The following is a 27,405-nucleotide window of genomic DNA, read 5'->3' as shown; positions in this document are numbered from 1 at the left end:
GTACCTAACCATCAACCAATCAGCAATTGTTCATGAGCTGATCACACACCCTGTGACCCTCTTCTGTCATTAAAAACCCTTCCCTGAAAGCCCATCAGGGAGTTCAGATCTTTTGAGCATAAGGTGCCCATTCTCCTTGCTTGGCGCCCTGCAATAAACCCGGTACTTTCCTTCACCACAACCCAGTGTCAGTAGATTGGCATTACTGTGCATGGGGCAAGTGGACCCAAGTTTGGTTCAGTAACATGTGCAGCTTGACTTCAAGTTTTCGATGACTGGCTGTCATCAGAGCTTCTCCTCAGGGACTTTTCTAGGTAGGACCCTTAGCAGAATCTTAAGTCCTTACAGTTTTGGGTTATGGTTTTTCTAAGAACACAGAGTACATGACTGAACACCAGGTCTGTCATGACTGCCTGACTCCATTTTATTTTATTTTTTCATAGCACAAGGTACACTTTATTGTGATATGCAATGGAAAACATCTGTAAACCAGCTTACTGTAGTGGTGACAGCTGCAACCATGCTAAGGCCCTTTTATTATATTAAAAAAGGGTAGGTGTGGGAGTTCTGTTCACTCCTATGTAACAGCAAATGGGACCTGAATTCAGAGATTTTTAGGCATATGTAGCTTTTATGTATCTTCATGATTTCTTGAGAGATTTTTTCATTTAAAAGAATGCCTTCTTTGCCATAAGCAAGTCTAAATGCAGCATATACAGAACAGTTAGGAATACAGGGAAATTTAGCCATAAGTGTAGACCAGTGTAGGACAAGCTACTCTATTTTAGATGTGGTTCCAAAGGAAAGGCAATGATGAAGACTTGGAATTTTACCATATATTCAGGAAGAGGGAGAAAAGAAAACTTTTTTTTCTTTTAAAAATATCCAGGGAGGGCTTCCCTGGTGGCACAGTGGTTAAGAATACACCTGCCAATTCAGGGGACACGGATTCGAGCCCTGGTCCAGGAAGATCCCACATGCTGCGGAGCAACTAAGCCCATGCACCACAACTGCTGAGTCTGCACTCTAGAGCCCGTGAGCCACAACTACTGAGCCCATGTACTACAACTACTGAAGCCCACGTGCCTAGAGCCCGTGCTCCAAACAAGAGAAGCCACTGCAATGAGAAGCCCGCGCACTGCAACAAAGAGTCGCCCCTGCTCGCCACAACTAGAGAAAGCCTGTGTGCAGCAGTGAAGACCCAATGCAGCCAAAAATAAATAAATAAAATAAATTTATTAAAACAAAAAATTTCCGGGGAATTCCTTGGCAGTCCAGTGGTTAGGACTCCATGCTTCCACTGCAGGGGTCACGGGTTCGATCCCTGGTCGGGGAATTAAGATCCCGAGTGCTGCATGGTGCGGCCAATAAATAAATAAAAAAAATATCTATGCGATGGCAGAGTTCTGAACTATACTGAGCCAATGGTGCAGATCAACTACCCTCGGGTCCCAGTCCTGGAGTAGGTTCAAGATTGTGTGGGAGGGCCTCTGGCCCTTTCTACTGCTCTAGCTGTCAGACTTGGGACGAGTCCCTTTACCATTAAATATATTTTGTCCCCATGAGTATTGGGAAAGGCCCCTGCTGACCTTTCCAGATTGGCCTCTTGGCCCTGTCTGCTTGGCTCAACAGCCCTGCTATGGAGCGGGTGGGCTGCCCTAGGCCAAGGAGAGAAGGGGGTCATCATTGAGCTTGAAATATTTTAGAATCAAGAAGCGGACAATGGAGCTGCCCAGCGGGGGTGGGGAGGAAGGCCCCTCCCTCCCGCCTCCATTTTATTTGGGGTCCCTGTTAGACACACTGGGTCCATTTTCTATGTCCTTTTCTTAGGGAATTTATCTTATTTTTACTTTTCCTTAGTGGAGGTTACTTAATTTCTACAATACTTTTATGGCTAAAGCAGCATAGAATACCTAGGTGGACACATCCCTTATTTAGCAAGAAGAAAAAACACATGTTAGGGTTTGTTCTAGGGGTGTTTATAATATGTAATATTGATATTAAATATACAATATGTTTGAGAGCCTGTGAAAGCTGAATTGCGAGAGAGAGAAATGATTAGTTTGGCCTTGCCATAAATGAATGCTAAATAGACAAATACAGAATTTTAGGAAACATGCAACATTCCTGCGTACACAGAGCAGCTGGCAAACCTATTCCACATGTGTCACATTCACCTACAATTGTGCCTAAAACCCAGTAGGTGCTCACTGAACATTTCTTACAACAGTAAATACATACTACAACATAACTTCCATATTCATTCTTACGTTTCTAGCAAGACTTTCAAAAGATTGTCTCAATCTATCCCTCCAAGCAGTTAATGAGCCATGTTTTCAAGTATGAAAAAGAAGCACATTTTGGAGAGAAAAGCCACAGGCTCAGCTTCATTTTCTGGCTTTTCAGACTTCACTATCTCTTGCTTAAACTTGGCTAAGATCTTAACTTTTTTTTTTTTTACATGTCACACATATGCTTTTCTAGAACTATTTCTGCTGCTTTATTTTAATAACTACATAATCAATAATACCTTTCAGTAATTGCCATTTCACAAGTGTTTTTCTCAGATAATTTAAACTCCCTTTGAAGACACTGCTGCTGCAATTTGAGGTGAAGTGATAAATAACTTCCTAGCAAGCAGAGGAGAGACTAGAATCCTACACATCTGTCTTGGGGGCAAGATGCTCCCCTTGTACACGTGCTCTGACTATTAAAAGATCACACAGTGTCCCAGCAGAAGATGGAATGTGATAAATCACTATTCTTTTTCAGGTAGGTTTCAGATTCTTAAAAGAATTGGAAAATATCTCAGATATGGAGTAATAAATATTGTTTGAAGAAACGTGTTGTTCACTAGGTTCAAACAGAATCACTGACTGTACAGCCAGAAAAGCTGTTTTTCTGGGAACCAGAGTCACAGTTTCACCCTTTCAAGCAATTCTGCATTTCCTGTCATTCTTCCTCCATTATCTCTACCATGGCTCTATCTGAAGTCTTTTCTTTCTTATCCTGGACCAAATATGCTGAAGGTCATTAAACCGAATACAGAGCTTCAGTCTGTTACGAAGCAAAATTGGGTCCGCTTGCCCACAGGCAGTAAAGCCAATCTACTGACATCGGGTTGTGGTAAAGGAAAGTGCAGCGTTCATTGCAGGGTGCCAAGCAAGGAAGTCAGGGCAGCTAGTGCTTAAAAGACCCGAACTCCGCAAAGGCTTCCAGGGAAAGGTTTTCAAAGATGGGATGAGGGAGGGGCGTTGTAGGGTGTGTGATCAGCTCGTGGACATTCTTCTGATTGGTTGGTGGTGAGGTAATCTGGAGTCAACTTCATCAACCTGGTTCCAACCATTCTGGGGTTTATGTGCTTGCAGGCAGCATGTAGTTAATTTCTCCCACCTGGTGCAGGTTTCAGTATCTGTAAAAGAGGTCAAAGGTCATGGCTCAGAATATTATCTATAACCCTTGAAGAGGAACTAAAAGTCCTTGACTTTGTTTAACAAGTAAACAATTATTATTTTGTCTTGTTTGACTGTTTTACTTTCCTTCTGGATTTTCTCACTTCTCTGATTAAATTTACTCTTTGGAACTCAGGGAATGATTTTAGCTAACGAGAGGATCTCGGTCTTTGTTTTCTTTGGAGAAAGAATTCAACAAAGAGACTAAGATTGCAAGGCAGGCACACAGTTCATTAGAAGCACAGTACATGTGGGAAAGCACATGGCTAGCTCACGGAGTGAGCTGCGTGCAATAGGGGCAGCTTCGGTTGTTAGTATGGGGTTAATCTTCCAGGGTTTGGGCCAGGGTGACTCCCCTTTTCCCTCCCCTACGATAGTGTCATCTGCAACTCCTTATTTGGGCTTCCACCAGGCTCCGTTTTGAATCTTTCCCAAGAACACCTAAGCAAAACCTGTTGGGGGTGGGTGTCAAAATTGCAACGCTAATGATATTATAATGATATTACAATGTAGCCAAAGTTACTAGAGGACGACTTGAGAACCCCCTGTGCGCATGTGTGGGGCTGGGAAATCTCCGTGACCACAAGAATGTGGAGGCTGGGGTGGACCCTCTCATCTTTCATCCAATTAGGGCTCCTAGTCCCAATAGTAGTTTATCAAAAGGGTCAGCATGAAACCAGTTGCAGCAGGTTACCCCGAAGCCTAGCTATCTCCTACCTCAAAGCACACGCTTGCTCCATGGTTTTCACCGTCAAGAGTTTCTTGCTGAGATGTTACGAAGTTTCTGTTTTAGATGCCATTCCAGGGAATTCCCTGGCGGTCCAGTGGTCAGGATACGGCGCTTCCACTGCCGTGGGCTGGGGTTCAGTCTCTGGTCGGGGAACTAAGATCCCAAAAGAGTGCAGCACCGCCAAAAAAAAAAACAAAAAAAAAACCAGCCATTCCTCCATGCACCGTGGCCGCATTAAGTGCAAAACAAGTAGGTGGCTTTGCTTCTGCCTAATCTTTATGCATGAAGAGGCTATCCTTGGACCTGTCCCTGTCTTTCCTGCCTCCGGGAGGCCTAGGAGGCTACACTTTTTCTACAGACAACAGGCAGTCAGAGGACATGGGATGGGGGGGGAGGAATCTGTTCCAGGAAAGTCCCATAGGGTCCTGTTAGGTTTCAAGTTGTTGAATTGCTTGAAAGGGTGAAACTGTGACTCTGGTTCCCAGAAAAACAGCTTTTCTGGCTGTACAGTCAGCTATGAGTGCACATAGAGGGTCATTATAATATGGTGTGTCCCTTAGGATGTGTAGATTTGGGAACTTGCTGTGTTTCACAGTCTGAAATAACAGGTCACTAAACTTTCTGTAAGGTTTCCTGGACTGCTCTCCAGAAATCTGGGTGCGTCCCCTTTAAGAGCAGGGGACGCCCCGCCCGTCGTTGGAGCCAGAGAACTCCGCTTCTTAGTGCCCCTGAAGCCACTACCAGCCACTTAGGGAGTGAGTTCTGCTCGGATCATAGACGGAAGTGGTGGCAGTGGAAACTACATTACCCAGAAGTTGCTACGGTGCGAAGCGGCGGTGATTGACCCAATGAAAGCTTAGGGGAGGGACGGATACGTGCGTGCTCATCACGTGGGGGCGGGACTTCCGGTGTTGTCTCTGGTAGTGTTTGGGTGGTTGTCGGGCTGTTCACCGGTTCAGGGTGTAGGCGTCGCTTGGTGGGCAGCGAGGTGACGGAGCGAAAAGCGGGAGGAGAGAAGTTGGCCCCGCTGCCCAGAGGCGGCTGTGAGGCTCCCTGCGCCCGTAGTTGACGACGGTGCCCTAGTTCCCGCCCCGCTCGCCGCCTCTCCCGGCTCGGTTCTTCCCACCGGCCGGTGACCGAGGCGGCCCTGATGAGGCCGACTCAGGTGGGTGCTGCGTCTCCCGGGCCCCCACCCGGCCCGACCCCCGCCTCCGAGTCCCAAATCCGGAAGGAGGTGGGTCCGCTCAATTCCCTGCCGGTCAGCCCCAGAGTCCAGAACAGAGGGCGGCCTTGGGAGGGGTCCCTTTTCAACCAGTGGACTGGGGTGAGGGAGAGAGTACCCTTGAGGGCCGCCGGTGCACGGATTGCAGGTGCTACGGAGTCGGCAGCATTGGGGAAACCTGGGGTCGCTTTTGTCGGGGACAGAGGGGGACGAGGTGTCTCACCTGAAACGGCAACCTGAGCAGGTGGAATCCTTGGAAGGTTGTGAAGGGATTGGGGATGGGAGAACCGTGTTCAGAGTTAGAAATTAAAAATTGGGAGAATGGGATGCGAATGGAGGCAGGGAGACTGCTGAGGAGACCACCGCGATAGACCCCAGGAGAATTATGTCAGGGGCCGGGCCAGGAAGGTAGCGCGACATTGGGAGATGGGATGAGATTCTGGAGAAATCTCAAACTTGGAGTAAATGGGATTTCCTGCTGCATAAAATACGGTTGTAAGCAAAAGTAGGGAATGAAGTACCGTCCAAGTGGTTTTGCCTGAACATCTGAAAGTGGGGAGATGGGGAAGTCAGCTCGAGGAGCAGGTTGTGGGGGAAGATCACGAGTTGTATTTGGACATGCTGATTCTGACATGTATCAAGATGGAGATGTCACCAAATAGAGGTACCGTATGTGGAGGTGAACATAAAGTCTGGAAGTAGAGGAAGGGGACGGGGTTGGAAATATCAAAGGCATGGAGGGCGTGGACTGGACCAGGGCATGGCCTGGGGATCAGATTGAGGAGGAAGGCTTAAGATTGTTTTTTTTGTTTTTGTTTTTATTTTATTTTGCATTGAGTCTTTGTTGCTTCACGCGGGCTTTCTCTAGTTGCGGCGAGCAGGGCCTACTCTTCATTGCGGTGTGTGGGCTTCTAATTGCAGTGGCTTCTCTTCTTGCGGAGCATGGGCTCTAAGTGCGTGGGCTTCAGTAGTTGCAGCACACGGGCTCAGTAGTTGTGGCTCGCGGGCTCTAGAGTGCGGGCTCAGTAGTTGTGGCGTACGGGCTTAGTTGCTCTGCGGCATGTGGGATCTTCCCGGACCAGGGCTCAAAGCCGTGTCTCCTGCATTGGCAGGCGGATTCTCAACCACTGCGCCACCAGGGAGGCTTAAGATTGTTACATGAGATGGGCCCTGTGGTGAAGCAGGGCTGAGAGTTGGAGGGGAGGACATGAGGGCTGGGTGCTGGCATCCCTGATGCTCCCTTCAGAAAAGAGAAGACCTGACATAGGAGGGCTTCTGGCCTGTGTCTGTAGGAAGGGAGGCCTGGATGGGGTAAGGAGGGTCCCTTCTGTGGAGCCTGCAGTGTGTGCTGGTGTGGATTCTCCACCTGCAGGCTCTACTGACCCTCAGGGCCACTCCTGATGGAGCAAGGGGAAGGTGAGCCAGAGCGGTGCAGCCAGTGGGTGGTCCTAGACGAGGGCACTGCCACCTCACCTCCACCCCTCAGGGCAAGAGGGATGATCCACTGCTCCCTTTTGAGGATTATTTAGTGGGTAGGCCTGGTTGCTGAATGAGCTAATAGCTGACCTGCCTGCTCAGCCCCTCGCTACAACTCATTAACTTAAGAATATATGAGGGCTTCCCTGGTGGCGCAGTGGTTGAGAAGCTGCCTGCCGTTGCAGGGGACACGGGCTCATTCCCCGGTTTGGGAAGATCCCACATGCCGCGGAGCGGCTGGGCCCGTGAGCCATGGCCGCTGAGCCTGCACGTCCGGAGCCTGTGCTTCTCAACGGGAGAGGCCACAACAGTGAGAGGCCCGCGTACCGCAAAAAGAATGTATGAAAATTAATTTAAACACTAATTAATCAATATTCCTCTAAATACATACACACAGGCAATTAGAAATGAGCCTGTTCACTCTGTTAAATTTATGCAAACACTTTGTAATTGGCTTGGCATTGAGTTACCTCTAGGTATTTGCTTACAATGCGAAGTTTTATATCTGACATCCTCTGAGATCTTAAACAAGCAGGAACAATAAAGATCCCAGATTTCAAAACTGTATCACTTCAGTTGCACTGAAAATATATACAAAACTGTTGTTCCTATGGTCAGTCATAGCTGACACATGGTATGTACTCCTTACCTTAGATAACAATATGACCCCTGTGAGGTTGGAAGCATTCTTAATCTTCATAAACTTTTTCTTTTCCCTGAGACTCAGGGAGGTTTAACCCTTCTCCAGTGTCACTCAGCTAGTAAGAGAGAACACTGTTTTGTGAGGAACTGAGCTTAGACTCTCAGGCTGAGATCGCATTACACCAGGGTAGGGCAGAAGTGGTGGTCCAGCTCTGCTGTAGGATCCTGCCACTGTTACCCACTTCACATGGCTTCCTCCTTCCCTCAGGGTCCCATGGCAGTGGCAGAAGTGCTTATGGACCCTGTACAGGTGAGTGGAGGGGTCCCACCTCTCACCCATCCCCGTTATCACCCTGATAGTTGTATCATCCTGATCTGTATGCTCTCAGGGAATGGTAGTGTCCCAGGACTTCTATCCCTCTTTTGTCTCTTGCCTCTGAACACCCTGTGTGCTTTCACCAGGCCCAGGATCCTATATTTAGTCCCAGGTTATATAGAACAGTTCCATTTCTGACAACTGATGGGGTAAGATGTGGCAGAGAGTCCTGACTACATTCAGGATTCTGAATGTTCAGACAGTTGCAGATGATACTGAGGTGGGACGTTCAGGGAACTGCAGGTCTCTGTTATATCTGGTGGGAATGGGGAGCTGGGATAGGGGTTCACAGGTATCAGGCCTTGAATGATAGCCTGAGGTCCTGGTTCTCTCATCTCAGGTTGATGGGAGGTAGGGAAGGTTTGAAGCAGAGGGGGAAGGTGCTGTGACTCATGTTTTAACAGATTCCCTCTGGCTGCAGAATAAAAGACACACAAGGGTGTGAGTGAAGGCAGGGAGACCGGAGGGGAATTTCTGCAGTCATCTAGGTGAATGTTGGTGGTGGCTACACCCCAGTGGTGGCTATGGAAGTAGGGAGTGGTTGTTTTCTGGATGTGTTTTGAACTAGAGCTGCCCGTGTTTTATATATTTTTTTAAATGTATCAGTATATTTTTAATTGAAGTATAGATGGTTTACAGTGTTGTACTGTCCATATTTTATGTAACGGAGAGTGAAGGGCTAAGGAAGTGGGCTGATAGGAAGAATCGGGGATGAGTTCAGGTTTGTGGACTCGTTAGGAAGGACGGGTGCCTCATCCACTAAAGTGGGCGAAGTCAGCTTTAGGAGGAATTTGCCGGTGGAATAAGGAGAGTCCTTTTTTGTCCATGTCACAAATGTCCCAGAGACTCCCAAGGGGAGGTGTTGAGTGGGCACTTTTACACAGAGGGCTGGAGTCCAGGGGACGGATTCAGGATGCAGACGGCCACAACAGAGTGGCCAGCGTGTGGACTGCGATGAAGCCGAAGGTAAGATTTAGGCGGCATCGTTTCTAGTTTATGGTGGTGATGCCATTAGAGGACAAGGCATGAGAATGAAGGGCCTCAGGACTAGGTCTCTGGGTTGGGTACCTGGCCGGTGGCAGTGCGCATCACGAAGACAGATGAGGGAGCGGAGTGTCGTTGTCTGTGCATGGCCGCGGGATGTAGGCATGAGAGTCTTCTGAGGCCAGAGTGGACGCGAGATGGATGTTGAGGGAGGAACTGGGATCAGCTAGGAGAGTCGCTAGACTTCTTTGTCTAGGGTGCAGTGACAGTGTGGGTGGGGAGGTCGGTGTACCTCGGCTTCACGTGAGGAGAGAAGGTGCTGACTGCTTATGGGACAGTTTGTGCAACACGGAAGAGGGAGAGGGCTAAGGGGACCTGAGGTCTCACCTAGGAAGGGTGGCTGGGGAGGAAGGAAAGAACAGGGCCAGGTGGTGAGACCTTCTCAGCAGGGCTTGGGGCAGGCCCTGGCCCCGGGGGACTTTGGTGTGCAGGGGTGGGACTGGGCTGAGATGAATGCTGGACGCATTTCCATTCCCTGCCTGGATTCCATGTGCAGAGTGCCCTGTAAGGAGGTGAAGGAAGTGCCTATGGTGTGGGCTGGGGCTGTCTGTGGAACTGTCACTGTGGAAGGGTCAGAGTCGTGAGGACGGTGCAGTCCAATGAGTGAGATGCAGGTGAGGAGGAGTGTGAATGGTTGGCCCTGGGCCCTGGCCCTGAGCGCTTGAGGACAGGGACTAGTCTGAATGTGTCTGCGGGTTAACACCCAGGGGACCCCAGGGAAACTGTGTGGCAGGAGAGGGGTAGGGCCCTGCATGCAGGCCCACACCTTAGACGGTGGTTTTCTGCTCCCTCCCCCATGTGTTTTATGCTGTGTGCCGGGCACAGTGATCAATGGTAATGAGGAGAGAGCAGGCACTGGTGCCACCGGGACCCGGTATATCTTCCATGGTGGGACGTGTGGGAGGAGGATGAGCAGGGACGGATGTGTAGGGGGAGGGCTGAAGGTCCTGGAAAGGGAAGTGCGTCAGTGATTGCACCCACAGGATTTTAACTTGTGGAGGCGAGTGAGTCGTGATACAGAGAGGCCAACGACATTGAAAGACAGTTTTATTACTTATATTTCCCAAGAGGAGGAGGTACACTATGTCACAGGGCCACCTGGAGAAGCACCAGATTCAGTCAGGAGGCGTGAGCACAAGCTAAGGGACACCAAACGTCAGAACCTTTATTAGACTTTTGAGGGAAATGCAGGGAGGACTGGATGAAAAGTTTATGGGTGACTAGTTTGTATAATTCTGTGTACCTGGGGTATGGGAACTGTCCCTAGCTGTCTGTTACCTGGCCCTGGGCTGCTTTAGGGCAGGGGAAATACTGACCTGGTGTGTGAGAGTCAGTTAAGGAGTTGGTTGAGAGTATGGGCTCTGGATTGCAAGGGAGATATAAACAAATTTGGCCATTAGTTTAGCTCTGTAATTAATGGATGGCAAATAGATAAATACAGGATCCACAAAAATGTAGTTAAAACAAGAAGCTGTCCATGAACCAAACTCTTCCAATTTTGGCAGGACCGTGTGGTCTTTGAGGATGTGGCTGTGTATTTCTCCCAGGAGGAGTGGGGCCTCCTTGATGAAGTTCAGAGACACTTGTACCATGCTGTGATGACGGAGAACTTTGCACTTGTGACCTCCCTAGGTAAGGTCTACACGCTCACCCAGTGCCCTGAGCTGTGGTCTGTTCTTTCCCTTTTCCCATGGGGCAGCTCTGTACTCCCCACACTGAGACCACGGGTACTGCTTCCTTTCCTGGTTTCCTGGCATATGTGTTGTTGGTGCTGGGGCTGGACTGTGTGTACAGTGTCATTTTTCTCCCTAGGGATCCCCATCCCTTCTACTCCGAGTCCTTCCAAGATAGGGCTCAGGAGTCAGAAATCTAGATTTTGTCTGAGACCCCTTCAGACCTGGCCTGTTCTTGGTTGGGTCCTCAGTCTAGATGCTTGGACTCTTGTTGTGCCAGGCCTTACCCCTTCCTCTTGCTGACATTTCTTAGGGCCTCCTGTGCCAGGAATTTTAGCACCAACCTAGTTACTAATTTGGGGAACCGCTGATTGTTACTACAGTCTCCCCTGTGAAGTTCTTATAATTTTAGAATGCCAAAAGCCCTGTGTTGGATCTCTGTCTACATGTGCTGGCCCCTTCTTTTTCTGTCTTTCACGTAAGACTAACCTCTTTCAGGTGCCACATCAATGCTCACCTGCAGCAATGGGGAGGGCTCTGGGTACCTGCTAGTCTAGTGTGGCCATTACTACATCAATGGCAGGAGACACTCAGAAGTACCCGGGCTCGGTGTGAGGTCCTGGGAAAGGGTGTGATGTCAGAGCTGGGAACCTGTCCTGTGTTCACCATTGATTGATGCTCGGACCAGTGCCACACCTCATTTCTTCCCCATTCTTATTTCTTCTGTCACACTCCAACCACACTTCTGTGACTCTCACTTGTCACATGTTCTGTTTCATTGCTCCCTTTGCAGTGTTCAACATTTGACCTATATGTAAGATGTCGTGAGGTCTGCATGTATCCTTAAATAGTCCTTGAACTTTAGCATTTCTTTTGTATCAAGTATTTCTAGGTCTGGGCACAGCCTTCGACACAGTGCTCACCTGTCACCAGTAGCCATGGCCGTGCTGACTTGGAGGCCTGCCTCTGCTCCCTGCTCTGGTGTGAATGTTTGTGTTCCCTCATGTTCCATATGTTGAAAACCCCATGCCTAAGGTGACAGTATTAGGCGATGGGGCTTTTGGGGTGGTTAGGTCATGAGGGCAGAGCCCTCATGAATGAGATTTGTGCCTTTATAAAAGGGACCCCACAGAGCTTCCTAGCTCCTTCCACCATGTGAAGACACTATGAGAAGTCTGCAGCCCAGGAGAGTGCAGGCTGATCTATGGGTTCCAGTCTCCAGAAGTGTGAGAAATAACTTTCTGGTTTTATAAGCCAGCCAGTCTGTGGTATTTTGTCATAGCATCCCAAATGGACTGAGACAGTGACTCTTCCTTCAGTCCTTGCCTATTGTCAGGGCTCTCTCATCATGGGAGCTACGCAGGACCGTCTCTGCACAGCAGACCTTCCTCTCTCTGGCTCTGGTCTTCGGTGTTGCCCCTCCTACCAAAATCATCATGCATTTTACCAGCATTTCTCTGCTTACAGGTTGTTGGCATGGAGCCCAGGACGAGGAGGCACCTTCTGAGCAAAGTGTTTCTGTAGGGATGTCAGAGGTTGGGACTCCAAAGCCAGATCCATCCACCAAGAAGGCCCAGCCCTATGATATGTGTGACCCACTGTCCAAAGACCTTTTGCACCTACCTGAGCATGACGGAATGTACCCTGATGAAGGGCTGTATATTTGTGGGGCAAACCTTTTCCAGCACCAGAAGGAGCAGATTAGAGACAACCTTTCCAGAAGGGATGAGGGGCAGCCTTCATTTCTGACCAACAGCAGCGTTCACTCGGCAGAGAGGACCTTGACATGCAGCAGAGATGGAAAGGAGTTCCCAGGCAGCACAGGCCTTCTGCAGCAGCCGACCCCTCACAATGCAGGCAAGCCACACAGGGACACTGAGTGTGGGGAAGCTTTTGATCGTGGGCTGAGTGATTACAGGTGCACTCTGTGTGGGAAAGCCTTCCGTCAAAAACAGATCCTTGTTGAGCACCAGAAAATCCACACTGGTGTAAGGCCTTATGAGTGCAGCAAATGTGGGATGGCCTTCATTAGAAAGTTTCACCTTGTTCAGCACCAGAGAATCCATACTGGAGAAAGACCTTTTCAGTGCAGTGAATGTGGGAAATGCTTTAGGTACAACTCCACACTCATTAGTCATCAGAGAGTTCACACTGGATTGAGCCCTTATGAGTGCAGCAAATGTGGGGAATTCTTCAAGTACAATGCCAACTTCATGAAACATCAGAGAAAACACAATGGAGAAAGGCCTTATGAGTGCAGAGAATGTGGAAAATTCTTTAGGTACAACTATAGACTGGTAAGACATGGGAGAGTTCACAGTGGAGAACGACCTTATAAGTGCAGCGAATGTGGGAAATTTTTCAGGTACAGCTCCACATTCATTAGACATCAGAGAGTTCATACTTCAGAAAGGCCTTATAAATGTAATGAATGTGGGAAATTTTTTAGGTATAATTCCACACTCATTAAACACCAGAGAGTTCACACTGGAGAAAGGCCTTACGAGTGCACTGAATGTGGGAAATTCTTTAGGTACACATCCACCCTCATTAGACATCAAAGAGTTCATACTGTAGAAAGGCCTTATGAGTGCAGCTTGTGTGGGGAATACTTTAAGTCCAAGTCCAAACTCATTAAACATTGGCAAAATCACACTGGGGAAAGGCCTTATGAGTGCAGTGAATGTGGGAAGGCGTTTAGGTACCACTGCAGGCTCATTAGACATAAGAGAGTTCACAGTGGAGAGAGGCCTTTCGAGTGCAGCGAATGTGGGAAATTCTTTCGGTACAACTCCAACCTCATTAAACATTGGAGAAATCACACAGGAGAGAGGCCTTATGAGTGCAGAGAGTGTGGGAAAGCCTTTAGCCACAAGCATATACTTGTTGAGCATCAGAAAATCCATACTGGAGAAAGGCCTTATGAGTGCAGTAGATGTCAGAAAGCCTTCATTAGGAAGTCCCACCTTGTTCATCACCAGAAAATCCACACTGAAGACAATATGAGTGCTGTGAATGTGGGGAATTCTTTAGATACAACTCCAACCTCATGAAGCAGAGAATTCACAGTGTTAAAGGCCTTATGAAAGGGCCTACTGTATAGCACAGGGAACTATATTCAATATCTTGTAATAACTTATAATGGAAAAGAATCTGGAAAAGAATTATATATATATAATATATATGTAAACTAAATCATTTTGCTGTACACCTGAAACATTGTAAATCAACTATACTTCAGTTAAAAAACTAAAGACCTTACGAGTGCAGAGGTTATGGTAAATTGGGTACTACTACAAACTCCTACCACTGGAGAAGTACCTCATGAGTTATGTTGGAGTGGGCCTTCTGAGTACAGCGAGCATGGAAAGTTGTTTTGGTACAGCTCCCCACTCGTTAGACATCGAGTTCACACCAGACGAAGGCCTTCTAAGTACAGTGAATGGAAGTCTTCAGGTGAAACTCCAACCCCATTAAACATCTATTTCACAATGGAGAAAGGTCTAAGTGCAGCAAATATGGGCATATGTTCAGCCAAAACTCCCACCTCATTCAGCACCAAAAAGCTCGCACCAGAGAGAGTATTGCAAATGTGGAAAGACTTCAGCAAAATGTCTGCTCTAATCTGTCCCTGAGAACTATTTTTTTTCTTTGATTGTGGTAAAATATATGTAACAAAGTTTACCGTCTACCTTTTAAATTGTTGGGTGTAGTGTGTTTAAAAATTCACATCTAATCTCCAGAATTTTTTTCATCTTGCAGAAATGAAACTCTATACCCCTTAAACAACATCTCTTTCTACTCCTCCCCTACCTCACCTGGCAACCTCTTTTTTACACTCAGTCGATGAATTTGATTACTCTGGATGCTTTATACAAGTATAATCATACATTTTTCACCTCTTTGCAACTGGCTTATTTAGCTTAGTATAATTTCCCCATGTTGAAGCATTTGTCAGCATTTTCTTCTGTTTTGAGAAGGAATCAGAATTGACCTAAGACATGGGGAAGGGTTCTGATGGTCAATACAAGTTTGCCTGATAAGGTACTATTTAGAGAAAGGGGAGATCCAGATATTATATGGAATATTTATTAACAGCTTTATTGAGGTACTGACTCAATTTCATATTGAAATTGTAAAATGTATTTTCACATCTGTGTGCACAATGGGACTATCACCAAAGTCACGAGGGCTTCCCTGGTGGCACAGTGGTTGAGAGTCCGCCTGCCGATGCAGGGGACACGGGTTCATGCCCCGGCTTGGGAAGATCCCACATGCTACGGAGCGGCTAGGCCCGTGAGCCATGGCCTCTGAGCCTGCGAGTCCGGAGCCTGTGCTCTGCAACGGGAGAGGCCACAACAGTGAGAGGCCTGCGTACCACAAAAAAAAAAAAAAAAAGAAAAGTCATGATAATGAACATGTCCATTACTTAACGGAGTTTCCATTAGCCACTTTGTTTTCTCTCTCCCAAGCCTACCCAAGTTGCCATCTCCAGGTAGACATTGTAGTTTCCATTTTCTAGAATTTCATGTAAAGGGAATCCTACAGGTTTCCTTGTTACGACTGTTTTCACTGAGTACATGAATATATTTTTAGGATTATTCATGTGTGCAAAGGAATGACACTAAATAAAAATAAGGAAGGCTTTGTTATGTATTAGAGCTGCATTGTCTGCAAGAAACTTTTTTTTTCTCTCACAATGAGAAAAAGTTGTTTAAAGTGGAAAGTGAAGTTGAAACTAAGTAATTTAAACTGAAATTCAGTTTGATATGAATTCATTATAAATGAAAGAATTTTGAACCATCTGCATCATACACAAGCTTCCACTGACACATCGTTCTAGATTTTTCTCTTATTTGGCTTCTTTTTTCTAGTGTCTTTAAGCTATAACTTTGTGTCATAAAGGTTCTTAGGGATTTTTTGTGTGTGTGTGGTACGTGGGCCTCTCACTGTTGTGGCCTCTCCCGTTGCGGAGCACAGGCTCAATGGCTATGGCTCACGGGCCCAGCCGCTCCGCGGCATGTGGGATCTTCCCGGACCGGGGCACGAACCCATATCCCCTGCATCGGCAGATGGACTCTCAACCACTGCGCCACCGGGGAAGCCCTAAGGAATTTTTAAAATCATTTTTTTGTGGTAAAATTCACTTAACATAAACTTTATCATCTCATTATTTTAAGTGTTCAGTTCTGTGATATATTGGGATCTCCAGTGAAATAGAACCATCTTTGTATGTGTGTGAGCGTGTGCATTTTGTGTAGAGACAGAGAAAGGAGAGAGAGATTTTTAAAGGAATTAGCTGATGTGATTGTGATGGCCAGCCAAGTCTAAAATCTGCAGGGTAGGCCAGCAGGCTGGAGACGCAGTGAAGAGCCGCCGTCAAGACCAAAAGCAGTCTGTTGGTAAAATTCCTTGTCATCTTTTTATCATGTAATCCTCAAACCAGGTGGCTCTTGAGAAAATGAAAATTTACAAAGGTCAGCAGGCATTACAGACCAGGAAATCAAAAGAGAATAGTTTTGGAGTGAGAGCTAGGAAACAATCAGAGAGGCCACTGTCTGATTGTATTTTTAAAGTTCCAATGTGTACAATGTACTTAATGAAAAATTTAAGATAATTGTATCTGAATTTAAGTCTTTCTGTTTCATGAAGTTCATGACAGTCAAAATTTAGAGATTTGAGGCATTAAGAGAAATACTTAAAATATCTAAATGTGCCTATTTTTGTGTAATTTTAGATATACGAGTTTTACATTCTTATTAAGAAATAAGTCAAAGACCCTAGAAATGAAGAAAATAAGAGCAGATAGAGGGACTTCCTTTTTCTCTCCTGGCGTGTAAGAAGCTGGAAGTTACCACTCCATCCTAACAGCAAGTAAAAAGCTGAAAATACTGAAAATCAACAACTCTTACTAGGTTCCTGAGAGCAGTCTTCAGTACTATTTTATATTTGCTGTGCCTGTTGCCAATTTGTATAGTCAATCTCTCCTACCTAAAAAAAGAAGATATCCAACATAGTGAGATTTCTTGTTTTCTTAACTGGTCACATGTTGAACTTTATTTTAATATTCATTCATTGTCCATCACCCATCCTACACCTTTGTCTTTGCCAGACCTTCAGCTAGGCAGAGGTTTCTTTGTTTTGGTTTGCTTTTTAATTTGGTGGATGAACCAAAAATTCAAAACCAGAATGGTCTAACTCTCCAAGGGATCCTGCCTTCATCGTGTTGTTGCAGGCTTATTATTATTATTATTATTTTTTGTGTGTGTGGTACGCGGGCCTCTCACTGTCGTGGCCTCTCCCGTTGCGGAGCACAGGCTCCGGACGCGCAGGCTCAGAGGCCATGGCTCACGGGCCTAGCCGCCCCGCGGCATGTGGGATCTTCCCGGTCTGGGGCACAAACCCGCGTCCCCTGCATTGGCAGGCGGACTCTCAACCACTGTGCCACCAGGGAAGCCCGCAGGTTTATTTTTGGACATGGATTTACCGTCACATTCCCTGGATAATCCCCCAGATTCCGGACATAGTGCTCCAGGATTCCATTGAGAGCAGCAACTCAGTTTCCTCTTGGTAAAAAAGAGTAATCATCATCACCTGGGCAGTAGAGCATTTCCCTTTTTTCCTAAGTGGCATGAGGAGCCCAAAATGACCAATTGGCTGTCTCATATCCCAATTCAGGTTTATAATATTATTATTCTGGTGAAATTTTTCTCCCTTAAAGAAAAAGTCCTCCCAACATGCAGAATTTACCATTGAGGGGATGACTAGCAGAAATTACTTGAGAGGGTTATTAGGTAATATAATGTGGAAAAGTAGGCTTGCTAGATTTAGTAAACAATATCTGGCCCAGTAAATTTTGAATTTTTCTAACTCCCTATGCACATATACACTGAAATAAGAGGAAAATGTTGCATGGGACATACTTATATAAAAATCATTTGTTGTGTTTCTGAAGGAAATTATAACTAAGTTTCATACCTCTTTAAGTACACTTACCTGGTAATTTGCTTCTCCTTAACTTTTCCTTGTTTTGTAGTATTTGTTTATAAAATTCCTTGTAATTACCCTCTATATTCCATTTAGTTTGTTTCATAGTTTCCAAGGTAGTCTCATCCAATTTATTTGATTCCTTTGTCCACTGAACATTCCTCATGGAGACACAGGCTATAAGTAGCACTGTGAGCTGGAGGACAGATGATGCTGTACAGTGTGGAAGACCACTACAACTTCTCCTTTAATTTTTAAAAACCTTTTTCACCCACATTCTTCTTAATAACAATCTTATTTTATCATCTTCTTTGCTAGTCGTGGAAAATTTATATCTCTCATGCTTAACTGTTATTACATGCTGTTTTATAGTTGACTGCCCATCATTTCCAATATTGATTGAACAATTGCACTGTGTCAACGTTTTGCAAAGCATTTCAAAAAGTGGACTACAAGAGACTTAAGGCGTCCCGACAAATCAGTATAGGAACTGGGACGAAAATCATTAAATACAGGAAATACCCTGTACAGACAGAACTGGCCACCCTATTGCAGATGTGTCTCATGAACCTACCACTGTTCCTGAAACTGAGTAGGGGTTTATTGAGCACGTGTTAGAGCAGTAAATACACATGACATTATGGTTCTCCTATTTATTTTTGACATTTCCAGTATGTTCTTCAAAATGTCATCTCAACCCTATCTCTCCAAGTTGTTAGAGTCGAACGTTTTCAAATGTGAAAAGGAAGCACTGTTTGGAGATAAAACCCTGAGTGTGGTCAAGGTTCTAGCACAGCCACAGGGTTCAATTTCATTCTATGACTTTTTCACACGTCTCTGTCTCTCACTCCAACTTCACTGAGATCTTAACTTTCTTCCGCCTGTAACATAGGTTTCTCTACAATTTTTGTCAATTTCGTTGCATAACTACATAATCATTATTAACTTTTTGTAATATTCATTTCGTAAGTAATTTTCAGAGATACTTTCAACTCCCTGTGCATTCACTGATGGTGCAATTTCAGGTGAACTGCTAAATCAGTTTCCATAAAGGAGATGAGACCATGGAATGCCAAACCTTTGTTTCCCAGGTAAGATGCCCCCTTTGCACACAGGCTTCGACGGTTAGGTCACCCGCTATCTTGGCAGAAAATGGCATGTGGTTACTTGCTCTCCTTTACAGACAAGTTTCAGATTTTAAAAGAAATGGAAAATATCTCAGAGAATAATAAATATCTCAATAAATTTTACTTGCTAGGTTGGAAAGCAATCAATGATTATCAAGGCCAGAAAGATATCCCTCTCCAACTCTCCCTTATGCCCTGTCTTTTCTTGCATATTGAAGGTCATGAAACATCTTCCAAAACTTCAGTCAACATGTCTTTGACAAGCAACAAGATAGCTGATAGCATAGAGGAAACATACCTCAACTTAATAAAGGCCATAAAAACCTACAGCTAACATCCTACTCAATAGTAAAAAGCTAAAAGCATTTCCTCTAAGATTGGGAACAAAATAAGACAAGTGACTTGCCACTTTTATTCAACATAGTTTTGGAAGTCCTAGCTATGGCAATAAGAGAAGAAAAAGAAATAAAAGGAATCCAAATGGGAAAAGAAGTTAAATTCTCAATGTTTCCAGATGACATGATACTATACACAGAAAATCCTAAAAACACTACCAGAAAACTACTCGAGCTCATCAATGAATTTGGTAAAGTTGAAGGTTACAAAATTAATACACAGATATCTGTTGCATTTTTATACACTAATAATGAAAGATCAGAAAGAGAAATTCAAGAAATAATTCCATTTACCATTGCGTCAAAAAGAATAAAATAACTAGGAATAAACCTACCTAAGGAGATAAAAGACCTGTACTCTGAAAACTATAAGATGCTGATGAAAGAAATCGATGGTGACACAAACAGATGGAAAGATATACCATGTTCTTGGATTGGAAGAGTCAACATTGTCAAAATGACTATACTACCCAAGGCAATCTACAGATTCCATGCAATACCTATCAAATTTTAAAATGGTATTTTTTTACAGAACTAGAACAAAAAAATGTTAAAATTTCTGTGGAGACACCAAAGACCCTGAATAGCCAAAACAACATTGAGAAAGAAAAACAGAGTTGGAGGAATCATGCTCCCTGACTTCAGACTATACTACAAAGCTATAGTCATCAAAACAGTATGGTAGGGCTTCCCTGGTGGCGTAGTGGTTGAGAGTCCGCCTGCTGATGCAGGGGACGTGGGTTCATACCCCAGTCCGGGAGGATCCCACATGCCATGGAGCGGCTGGGCCTGTGAGCCATGGCCACTGAGCCTGCGTGTCCGGAGCCTGTGCTCTGCAACGGGAGAGGCCACAACAGTGAGAGGCCTGTGTACGGCAAAAAGAAAAAAAAAACAAAACAGTATGGTACTGGCACCAAAAACAGTAATATAGATCAATAGAACAGGACAGAAAGCCCAGAAACAAACCCACGCACCTATGGTCAATTAATCTGTGGCAAACGAGGCAAGACTATACAATGGAGGAAAGACAGTCTCTTCAATAAATAGTGTTAGGGAACTTCCCTGGTGGTGCAGTGGTTAAGAATCCGCTTACCAATGCAGGGGACACAGGTTCAATCCCTGGTCCGGGAAGATCCCACATGCTGTGGAGCAGCTAAGCCCATGCACCACAACTACTGAGCCTGTGCTCTAGAGACCATGAGCTACAACTACTGAGCCCGTGTGCCACAACTACTAAAGCCCACTTGTTCTAGGACCCATGCTTCACAACAAGAGAAGCCACTGCAATGAGAAGCCCATGCACCACAACGAAGAGTAGCCCCCCCTCGCCGCAAATAGAGAAAGCCCACACAGCAATGAAGACCCAATGCAGCCAAAAATAAATAAAATTAAAAAAAATAGTGCAGGGAAAACTGGACAGCTACATGTAAAAAAATTAAAGTAGAACATTCTTTAAGACCATACACAAAAATAAACTCAAAATGGATTAAAGACCTAATTGTGAGGCCAGACACTATAAAACTCTTAGAGGAAAACATAGGCAGAACATTCTCTGATATAAATCGCAGCAATAGCTTTTTTGATCCATCTCCCAGAGTAATGGAAATAAAACCAAAAATAAACAAATAGGACCTAATTAAACTCAAAAACTTTTGCACAGCAAAGGAAACCATAAACAAAACGAAAAGACAACCCACAGATGGGAGAAAATATTTTCAAATGATGTGACCAACAAGGGATTAGTCTCCAAAATTTACAAACAGCTCATGCAGCTTAATATCATCAAAATAGACAACCCAATTAAAAAATGGGCAGAAGACCTAAATAGACATTTCTCCAAAGAAGACATACAGATGGCCAAGAGGCACATGAAAAGATGTTCAACATCACTAATTCTTAGAGAAGTGCAAATCAAAACTACAATGAGATATCACCTCACACCAGTTAGAATGGCTATCATCAAAAAATCGACAAACAATAAATGCAGGAGAGGATGTGGAGAGAGGAAACCCTCCTACACTGTTGGTGGGAATGTAAATTGGTGCAGCCACTATGAAGAACAGTATGGAGGTTCCTTAAGAAACTAAAAGTAGAGCTACCGTATGATCCTTCAATCCCACTCCTGGGTATATACCCGGAGAAAAACATGGTCCAAAAGGTTACATGCACCCAAATGTTCTTTGCAGTGCTCTTTACAATAGCCAAGACATGGAAGCAACCTAAATGTCCATTGACAGAAGAATGGATAAAGAAGAAGTGGATGTGGTACATATATACAATGGAGTATTACTCAGCCATTAAAAAGAATGAAATAATGCCATTTGCAGCAACATGGATGGATCTAGAAATTGTCATACTGAGTGAAGTAAGTCAGACAAAGACAAATATCATATGATATTACTTATATGTGAAATATAAGAAATGATAAAAATGAACTTATTCACAAACAGAAACAGACTCACAGACTTAGAGAATGAACTTATGATTACCAGAGGAAAGGGAAGGCAGGGGGGACAGATAGGGAGTTTGGGACTGACATGTACACGTTGGTATATTTAAAATGGATAACCAACAAGGACTTACTGTATAGCACAGGGAACTCTGCTCAAAATTCTGTAACAGCCTAATTGGGAAACGAATTTGAAAAAGAGTAGATACACGTATATGTATAATGAATCACTTTGCTGTACACCTGGAACTAACACAATATTGTTAATGAACTGTACCCCAATATAAAATAAGTTAAAAAAAAAAACGTTGGGGATTGGCTCTCAAAGTGTGTCTGGAGCTGAAATGTCTCTACTTACACAGAGCTAGGGAAAATTCCAGGGGTCACTGCCTGTTACCCAATCAGCACAGTGATTGGATAAATGTCATGGAAGGAACTATTTTAGAGAATCCAAATAGATTCAGTTTCCCATGGAAACTCCAGTAGGAGAAAGCATAATTTATTAAAGAGGCCTCCACGTTGGTTTGGTGGTAGATTTTCTTGATTGTATTTTATCTATTTTAGACTTTATGGGTTGCATTTTGGGGGGAAACATTGGTCTTCCTGATCTAGGGAATTTTTTCTCATTGCCTGGAGAGTTTGAGGGAGTCAGAGTATTGAGATCTGATAGTTGTAACCGAACTGGGTTACCTAATCTTTTTTTCTTTTTTTCATGAAATAAGTCTTAAAAGACTTTTTGTCTAAAATCAGCTGATGAGCTAAAGTGTGAGAAGAACCTATTTCAGAGTGGGCATTTAGAAAACCAGAGGTTGTACACCAGTAGGGAAAAAGAATGACACCTATCAATTTAGGAAACCTTCCTTTTTCTAAATACCTAAGGAAGCAATACGCGAACAAGTATAGAGGGTACAAATCTCAACGAAATAAAGGCCACATAGACAAAAACACAGCTATTATCTACTCCATGTAGAAAATCTTGGAGAAGGAAATACGCAGAACACTTTGACCGAAATGTATTTGTTTATTTGAAATTTAAATTTCACTGGTTATCCTATGTTTAATCTGGCCGCCCTACCTGGAACATCCTATTTTACAAATCATGCCTAACATGAAGACAATCAGCAGTAGCCTCAGTTTCATGCTGAAGTACTAAAAGCCAATGAGACATGCATTCATTGGAAGAAAAAGAACAACACAAAGCAAAAACTTATAAGAAAATAGGCTATATAAAGAAGAAAACAAAAGCCAAAGGGAAAATAAGTCATCACTCAAAGGTCCTCCTAATTCATGTGGATGGAACCCAATTGGGTTCCAGTATCCTCCTAAGTTCTTCACATGTCATCCATCCTTTGTATCTCACAGGTTACAAATCATCCTGAATTTCCTTCTTGGAGCAGAAGGGACTTGGACCTGAGGGCAGAGTCCTGGATGAGTCTTTTTTTTTTTTAATGTATTTCATTTATTTATTTTTGGCTGTGTTGGGTCTTCGTTGCTGCGCTTGGGCTTTCTCTAGTTGTGGCGAGCGGGGGCTACTCTTCCTTGCAGTGTGTGGGCTTCTCATTGCAGTGGCTTCTCTTGTTGTGGAGCACAGGCTCTAGGCGCACACACACACTCTAGGTGTGTGTCCTCTGGTGAAGGGTAACCTGAGATTGATAAGGAAATCTCTTCTTGCATACCCTACATTAATAGGGTGCCTGTCCCTGGGCTTCTTTTCCCTCAGGAAGACTGGTTGGTCCCACTGTGCTAGGTGAAACAACAGAATGGGACTCAAATTGTCCTGAGAACTGTCCTTTGTACAAAGATGTGGCTCCTTTTTTTTTTTTTTAATATATTTATTTATTTATTTATTTTTCGCTGCGTTGGGTCTTCGTTGCTGTGCGCGGGCTTTCTCTAGTTGTACTCTCTAGTTGTGGCGAGTGGGGGCTGCTCTTCATTGCGGTGTGTGGGCTTCTCATTGCAGTGGCTTCTCTTGTTGAGGAGCACGGGCTCTGGGCACACGGGCTTCAGTAGTTGCGGCACACGGGCTCTGTAGTTGTGGCTCACAGGCTCTAGAGCGCAGGCTCAGTAGTTGTGGTGCACAGGCTTAGTCGCTCCACAGCATGTGGGATCTTCCTGGACCAGGGCTCGAACCCGTGTCCGCTGCACAGGCAGGCAGATTCTTAACCACTGCGCCACCAGGGAAGTCCCTGTGGCTCCTTTTTGATGCACTTCTTGGGACCTGGGAATGTTGGCCAGTTTCCTTTTGAAACGTCTGAGACCCCTTGGAGAGCCTCTTCTGTATCCTCTCTTAGTCGAAACTTCTCCTTCTGGAACACAAGAGGAAAACATTCAGCATCCACATTTGAAATATCAGTTCCTTCTTGGGGATTCTTGCCGCCCTCTACCCTCCCAGAATGTGCTGAAAGAAGAGATTCAGCACACAACATTTAAAAAGGAGCATTTTCCGTGGTGCCAACCTCACTGGAACCCAGCACTGATGTTGGCTGAGGACTTCCCATCAACCAAAATACCTAAGAGTCTAGATTATTAAACACTCTGGAAAGGTGATGATGGAGAAGTTTGGCATTAGAGAACCAGCTCCCCCCTGCCCCCCACAAGGAATGTTAATGCTCCGTGCCACCACTGGAAGCAAGTCACTAACTCCTCTGGATTCCAAGTTTCTATACTCACCACGACGCTTTGGAAGTTCAAGCTCTTGAGACTGACGGGTTCTTGTCTCTTCCGTGTCTTCCATCAGGTCCTTCTCCAAGTTTTCCTTGGGTCTCAGACCCTCTAGTTCACCTGTTTCAGGAATGATCTCTGGCAGGAGACTTTTCTGGTCCTGTCAATGGGCAACCAAGCAGAGTCAGTAACCATCCATCTTAACCCAGAGAAAGCTCTGTCTCCTCTTCCCTCATCCCCCTCATATCCTAGTCTAAGACTCCAACTTTCTAAATATCAGTTTGGCGGATATACCCTGACTTCTTCTGGGCCGCCCTAACACTCCGATTGATAACTGTCTCCTAATTCCCAAGTCTGTCCTTAATCTATACTTACCACATCTCGCAATCCAGTCCGGACATCACAGTTGGCACTGTGAATTCGCTACGCATATGTCTCTCCAAGTCATCACAAATTCTCTCTGCCCCTGACTCTGGAGCAAAGGACTCTAGGTCCAGGTCTCCCGACTTCAGCACATTTTGATACATTGCCTAGATTTGTCTTTATGATGACAGTTGTCCTGTGAATGGTGTGATGATGAGCAGCAAATCCCTGGTCTCTACTCACTAGAAAACAATAGCATCCCCCACCCCCATCCCCATTTGGACAAATCAACTGTCTCCCGACATTCTCCAATATCTTCTGAGAGGCAAAACCACTCCAATTGGGAACTCCTCATTCAACTCAAGGGATTGACAATATTCTAAAATATGAAGTGCCTCTGAGGAAAACGACCATGGGGAAACAGCTGTCAAAGCATTCACCCGTGGCAAATTGACCCAGCACCATCCCATTGAGACAGGATTTCTTTCTCCTCATGCTTATGGCCACAAGCTTTCATGGCAGAGGGACAAAGATGGATGAGTCTTCATTCTCAGACTGTCTTGAAAATGTCTAGGAACCGAATGCTTCCATGGGAATTCATGGAGTCAATGGGTCCATTTGTGTCCTTTGCCAAATCTACCAGTTACTCTAGCAGCCACGCCCATCTGAACCTCTTTTACCTTCTCCCAGACTCTCTCTAGGGATCAGCGCATCACACACTCACCCGCCCTCTTGACAGTTCCTTGGCTCTTGCTGGATCCTGCAGCTCTTGGCTTACCTGCAGGCCATTCTTTGGAGGTATCTCGCTAACAAGGGATTGGGGATCCCTGGGTAGGTCTTTCTCATCGTTGGTGTCACTGAGCTCAACTTCAAACGTCTCAATATCCAAGTTTTGCACAAGATATTCATCTTGTATGCAAACTGTAGTCTGTGAGGGAAAAACTAAATTGAAATAGGTCTCCTATAAGACCTGGAAAGTAGCTCTCAAGGCATTCGATGACATCATACCACACAAGTGTACTTTTTTTTTGTTTAAAAGATCAATATCTCTCAACGATGCCCAATGCAAAGTCTCACCCATTTGGGAATCACTGATTTAGAGTCAATCACTCAGGTCCTAGCTTGTTCAGTCCCCAGCGTGCAGATCCCATCCCACCTCTCCCTTTCCCATACCAATCATAAGGGTCCCACTCACCCATTTCTTGGGTTTCTGGTTATTTCTTAGCATGTCCTCCATGTCTTTGCAACTCTTCACTCCACTTTCCTTGACTAAGACCTGGCACTCCAGCGGCATGCAGATCATAAACTGCTCCAGCACTAGCTTGTCCATCATCTGCTCCTTGGTGTGAAGATCTGGCCTCAACCACTGATGGCAGAGCTCACAGAGTCTCCTCAGATCCTGGACGGGGTCGAATTCCTCTGAGCTGCTAAATGTTCTGAAGCAAACGTGCCACATTTCCCAGTCACAGTCTGGCTTTTCCATAGCTGTGTGTTGGCATGGCACAGACACTGGTGACTCTGAACTAGGGCCTTTGGGGAGTTTTCCACGACCCTGGAAAAATGTCTGGTCCTCAGCCATATTGATGGAGGAATTTTCCAATAGGACTCTGAGCAAACGCTTCTAGAAGCTGATGGCCAGTTGACCCCTATGGGAAGGGATTTCCTCTGCTTTTCCTCTGCAATAGAGTCACTGTTCAGAAGGCTGGGGACAAAAACAAACAAACAAACAAAAAGAATGAACCTGATGTCTTTCACTTTATTCCACCCTTCCATCTCTCCTACGTCCCTCATCCCAGTACTGGACACCATTCCCCCACTGTTTCAATATTTGATACCGGAAACTGTAATCCATTCTGTTATTCTTCTGACATCCACCTTTGTAGTAAAACAAAAAACTATCTGGTCAAAAATGTCTGTAGGGCCGCGGTTCAGAACCCTTGATGAAAAAATGAACCACAGCACACCACACCAACGTGTGTGGAAACATTCTTCTCATCTCACAGCAGAGTTCAACAATCAACCATAGTTAATGTGGGGTTTGAGGGAGATCCATTGCTTTCACAAGGTCTCTGAGCTAATGCAAGGTGAATAGGAAGCCAAAGCTTTCTGAAGCCCACCTCCATCTGTCCTGATTTCTAAGCACTTTCTTTAGACATTCCCTCTTGTCACTTACCCCTTCGAGCCCTCTTGCTTTCAGTCTCCTCAAGTCAGGGACTGGCTCTCAAAGTGTGTCTGGAGCTGAAATGTCTCTATATAGAGCTGGGGGAAATTCCAGGGGTGCATTCCCATAACGTCATCATCCCAGTGACTTGATAAAGGTCATGGAAGGAACCATTTTAGATAATCCGAGTAGATTCAATTTCCCATAAAAACTCCAACAGGAGAAACCTTGATTTATTCAAGAGGCCTCCATATGGTTTGGAGGGTGCTGGAGGAAAAGGAACCCTCCTACACTGTTGGTAGGAATATAACATGGCTCACAGCCACTGTGGAGAAGAGTGTGGAGGTTCCACAAAAAACTAAAACTAGAGCTACCATATGATCCAGCAATCCCATTCCTGGGCATAAATCCAGAGAAAATAATCATTGGAAATGATACATGCACCACAATGTTCATTGCAGCACTATTTACAATAGTCAAGGCATGGAAGCAACCTAAATGTCTATCAACAGATTAATGGGTAAAGGAGATGTGGTATATATACACAATGAAATATTATTCAGATAGAAAAAAAAGAATGAAGTAATGCTATTTGCAGCAACATGGATGGACCTAGAGATTATCATCCTAAATGAAGTAAGTCAGAG

General features: G+C 44.9%; 2 protein-coding genes across 6 annotated transcripts; one reads left to right on the top strand and one right to left on the bottom strand.

Moving 5' to 3' along the window:
* The first annotated feature begins 5,127 nt into the window (after positions 1-5,127).
* Positions 5,128-14,164, top strand: LOC308605485 (uncharacterized protein). 5 transcript variants are annotated; one of them, XM_081215549.1, is made up of 5 exons: positions 5,128-5,347; positions 7,791-7,832; positions 8,783-8,864; positions 10,448-10,574; positions 12,083-14,164. In XM_081215549.1, the coding sequence occupies exons 3-5, from the start codon at positions 8,853-8,855 to the stop codon at positions 13,666-13,668; spliced, it is 1,725 nt and encodes a 574-aa protein (XP_081071675.1). In that variant the 5' UTR covers positions 5,128-5,347; positions 7,791-7,832; positions 8,783-8,852; the 3' UTR covers positions 13,669-14,164. The 5 variants fall into 5 exon arrangements, with proteins under 5 accessions (XP_081071675.1, XP_081071672.1, XP_081071673.1 ...); XM_081215548.1 differs by lacking the exon at positions 5,128-5,347 and adding an exon at positions 5,662-6,068; XM_081215546.1 differs by lacking the exon at positions 8,783-8,864.
* A 9,927-nt stretch (positions 14,165-24,091) lies between these two features.
* LOC308605836 (zinc finger and SCAN domain-containing protein 5C-like) lies at positions 24,092-26,080 on the bottom strand (the record flags this gene model as incomplete). Its single annotated transcript, XM_081216101.1, has 2 exons — positions 24,092-24,394; positions 25,793-26,080. 2 exons carry the CDS (start codon positions 26,078-26,080, stop codon positions 24,092-24,094), a joined length of 591 nt encoding a protein of 196 aa, XP_081072227.1.
* Between the last annotated feature and the right edge of the window lie 1,325 nt (positions 26,081-27,405).

This window comes from Mesoplodon bidens (assembly GCF_964165515.1).
Source record: "Mesoplodon bidens genome assembly, chromosome: 18".
Lineage (NCBI taxonomy): Eukaryota > Metazoa > Chordata > Mammalia > Artiodactyla > Ziphiidae > Mesoplodon > Mesoplodon bidens.
The sequence above is the reverse complement of the archived record's forward strand: the minus strand, read 5'-3'. Positions and strand labels throughout refer to the sequence as shown.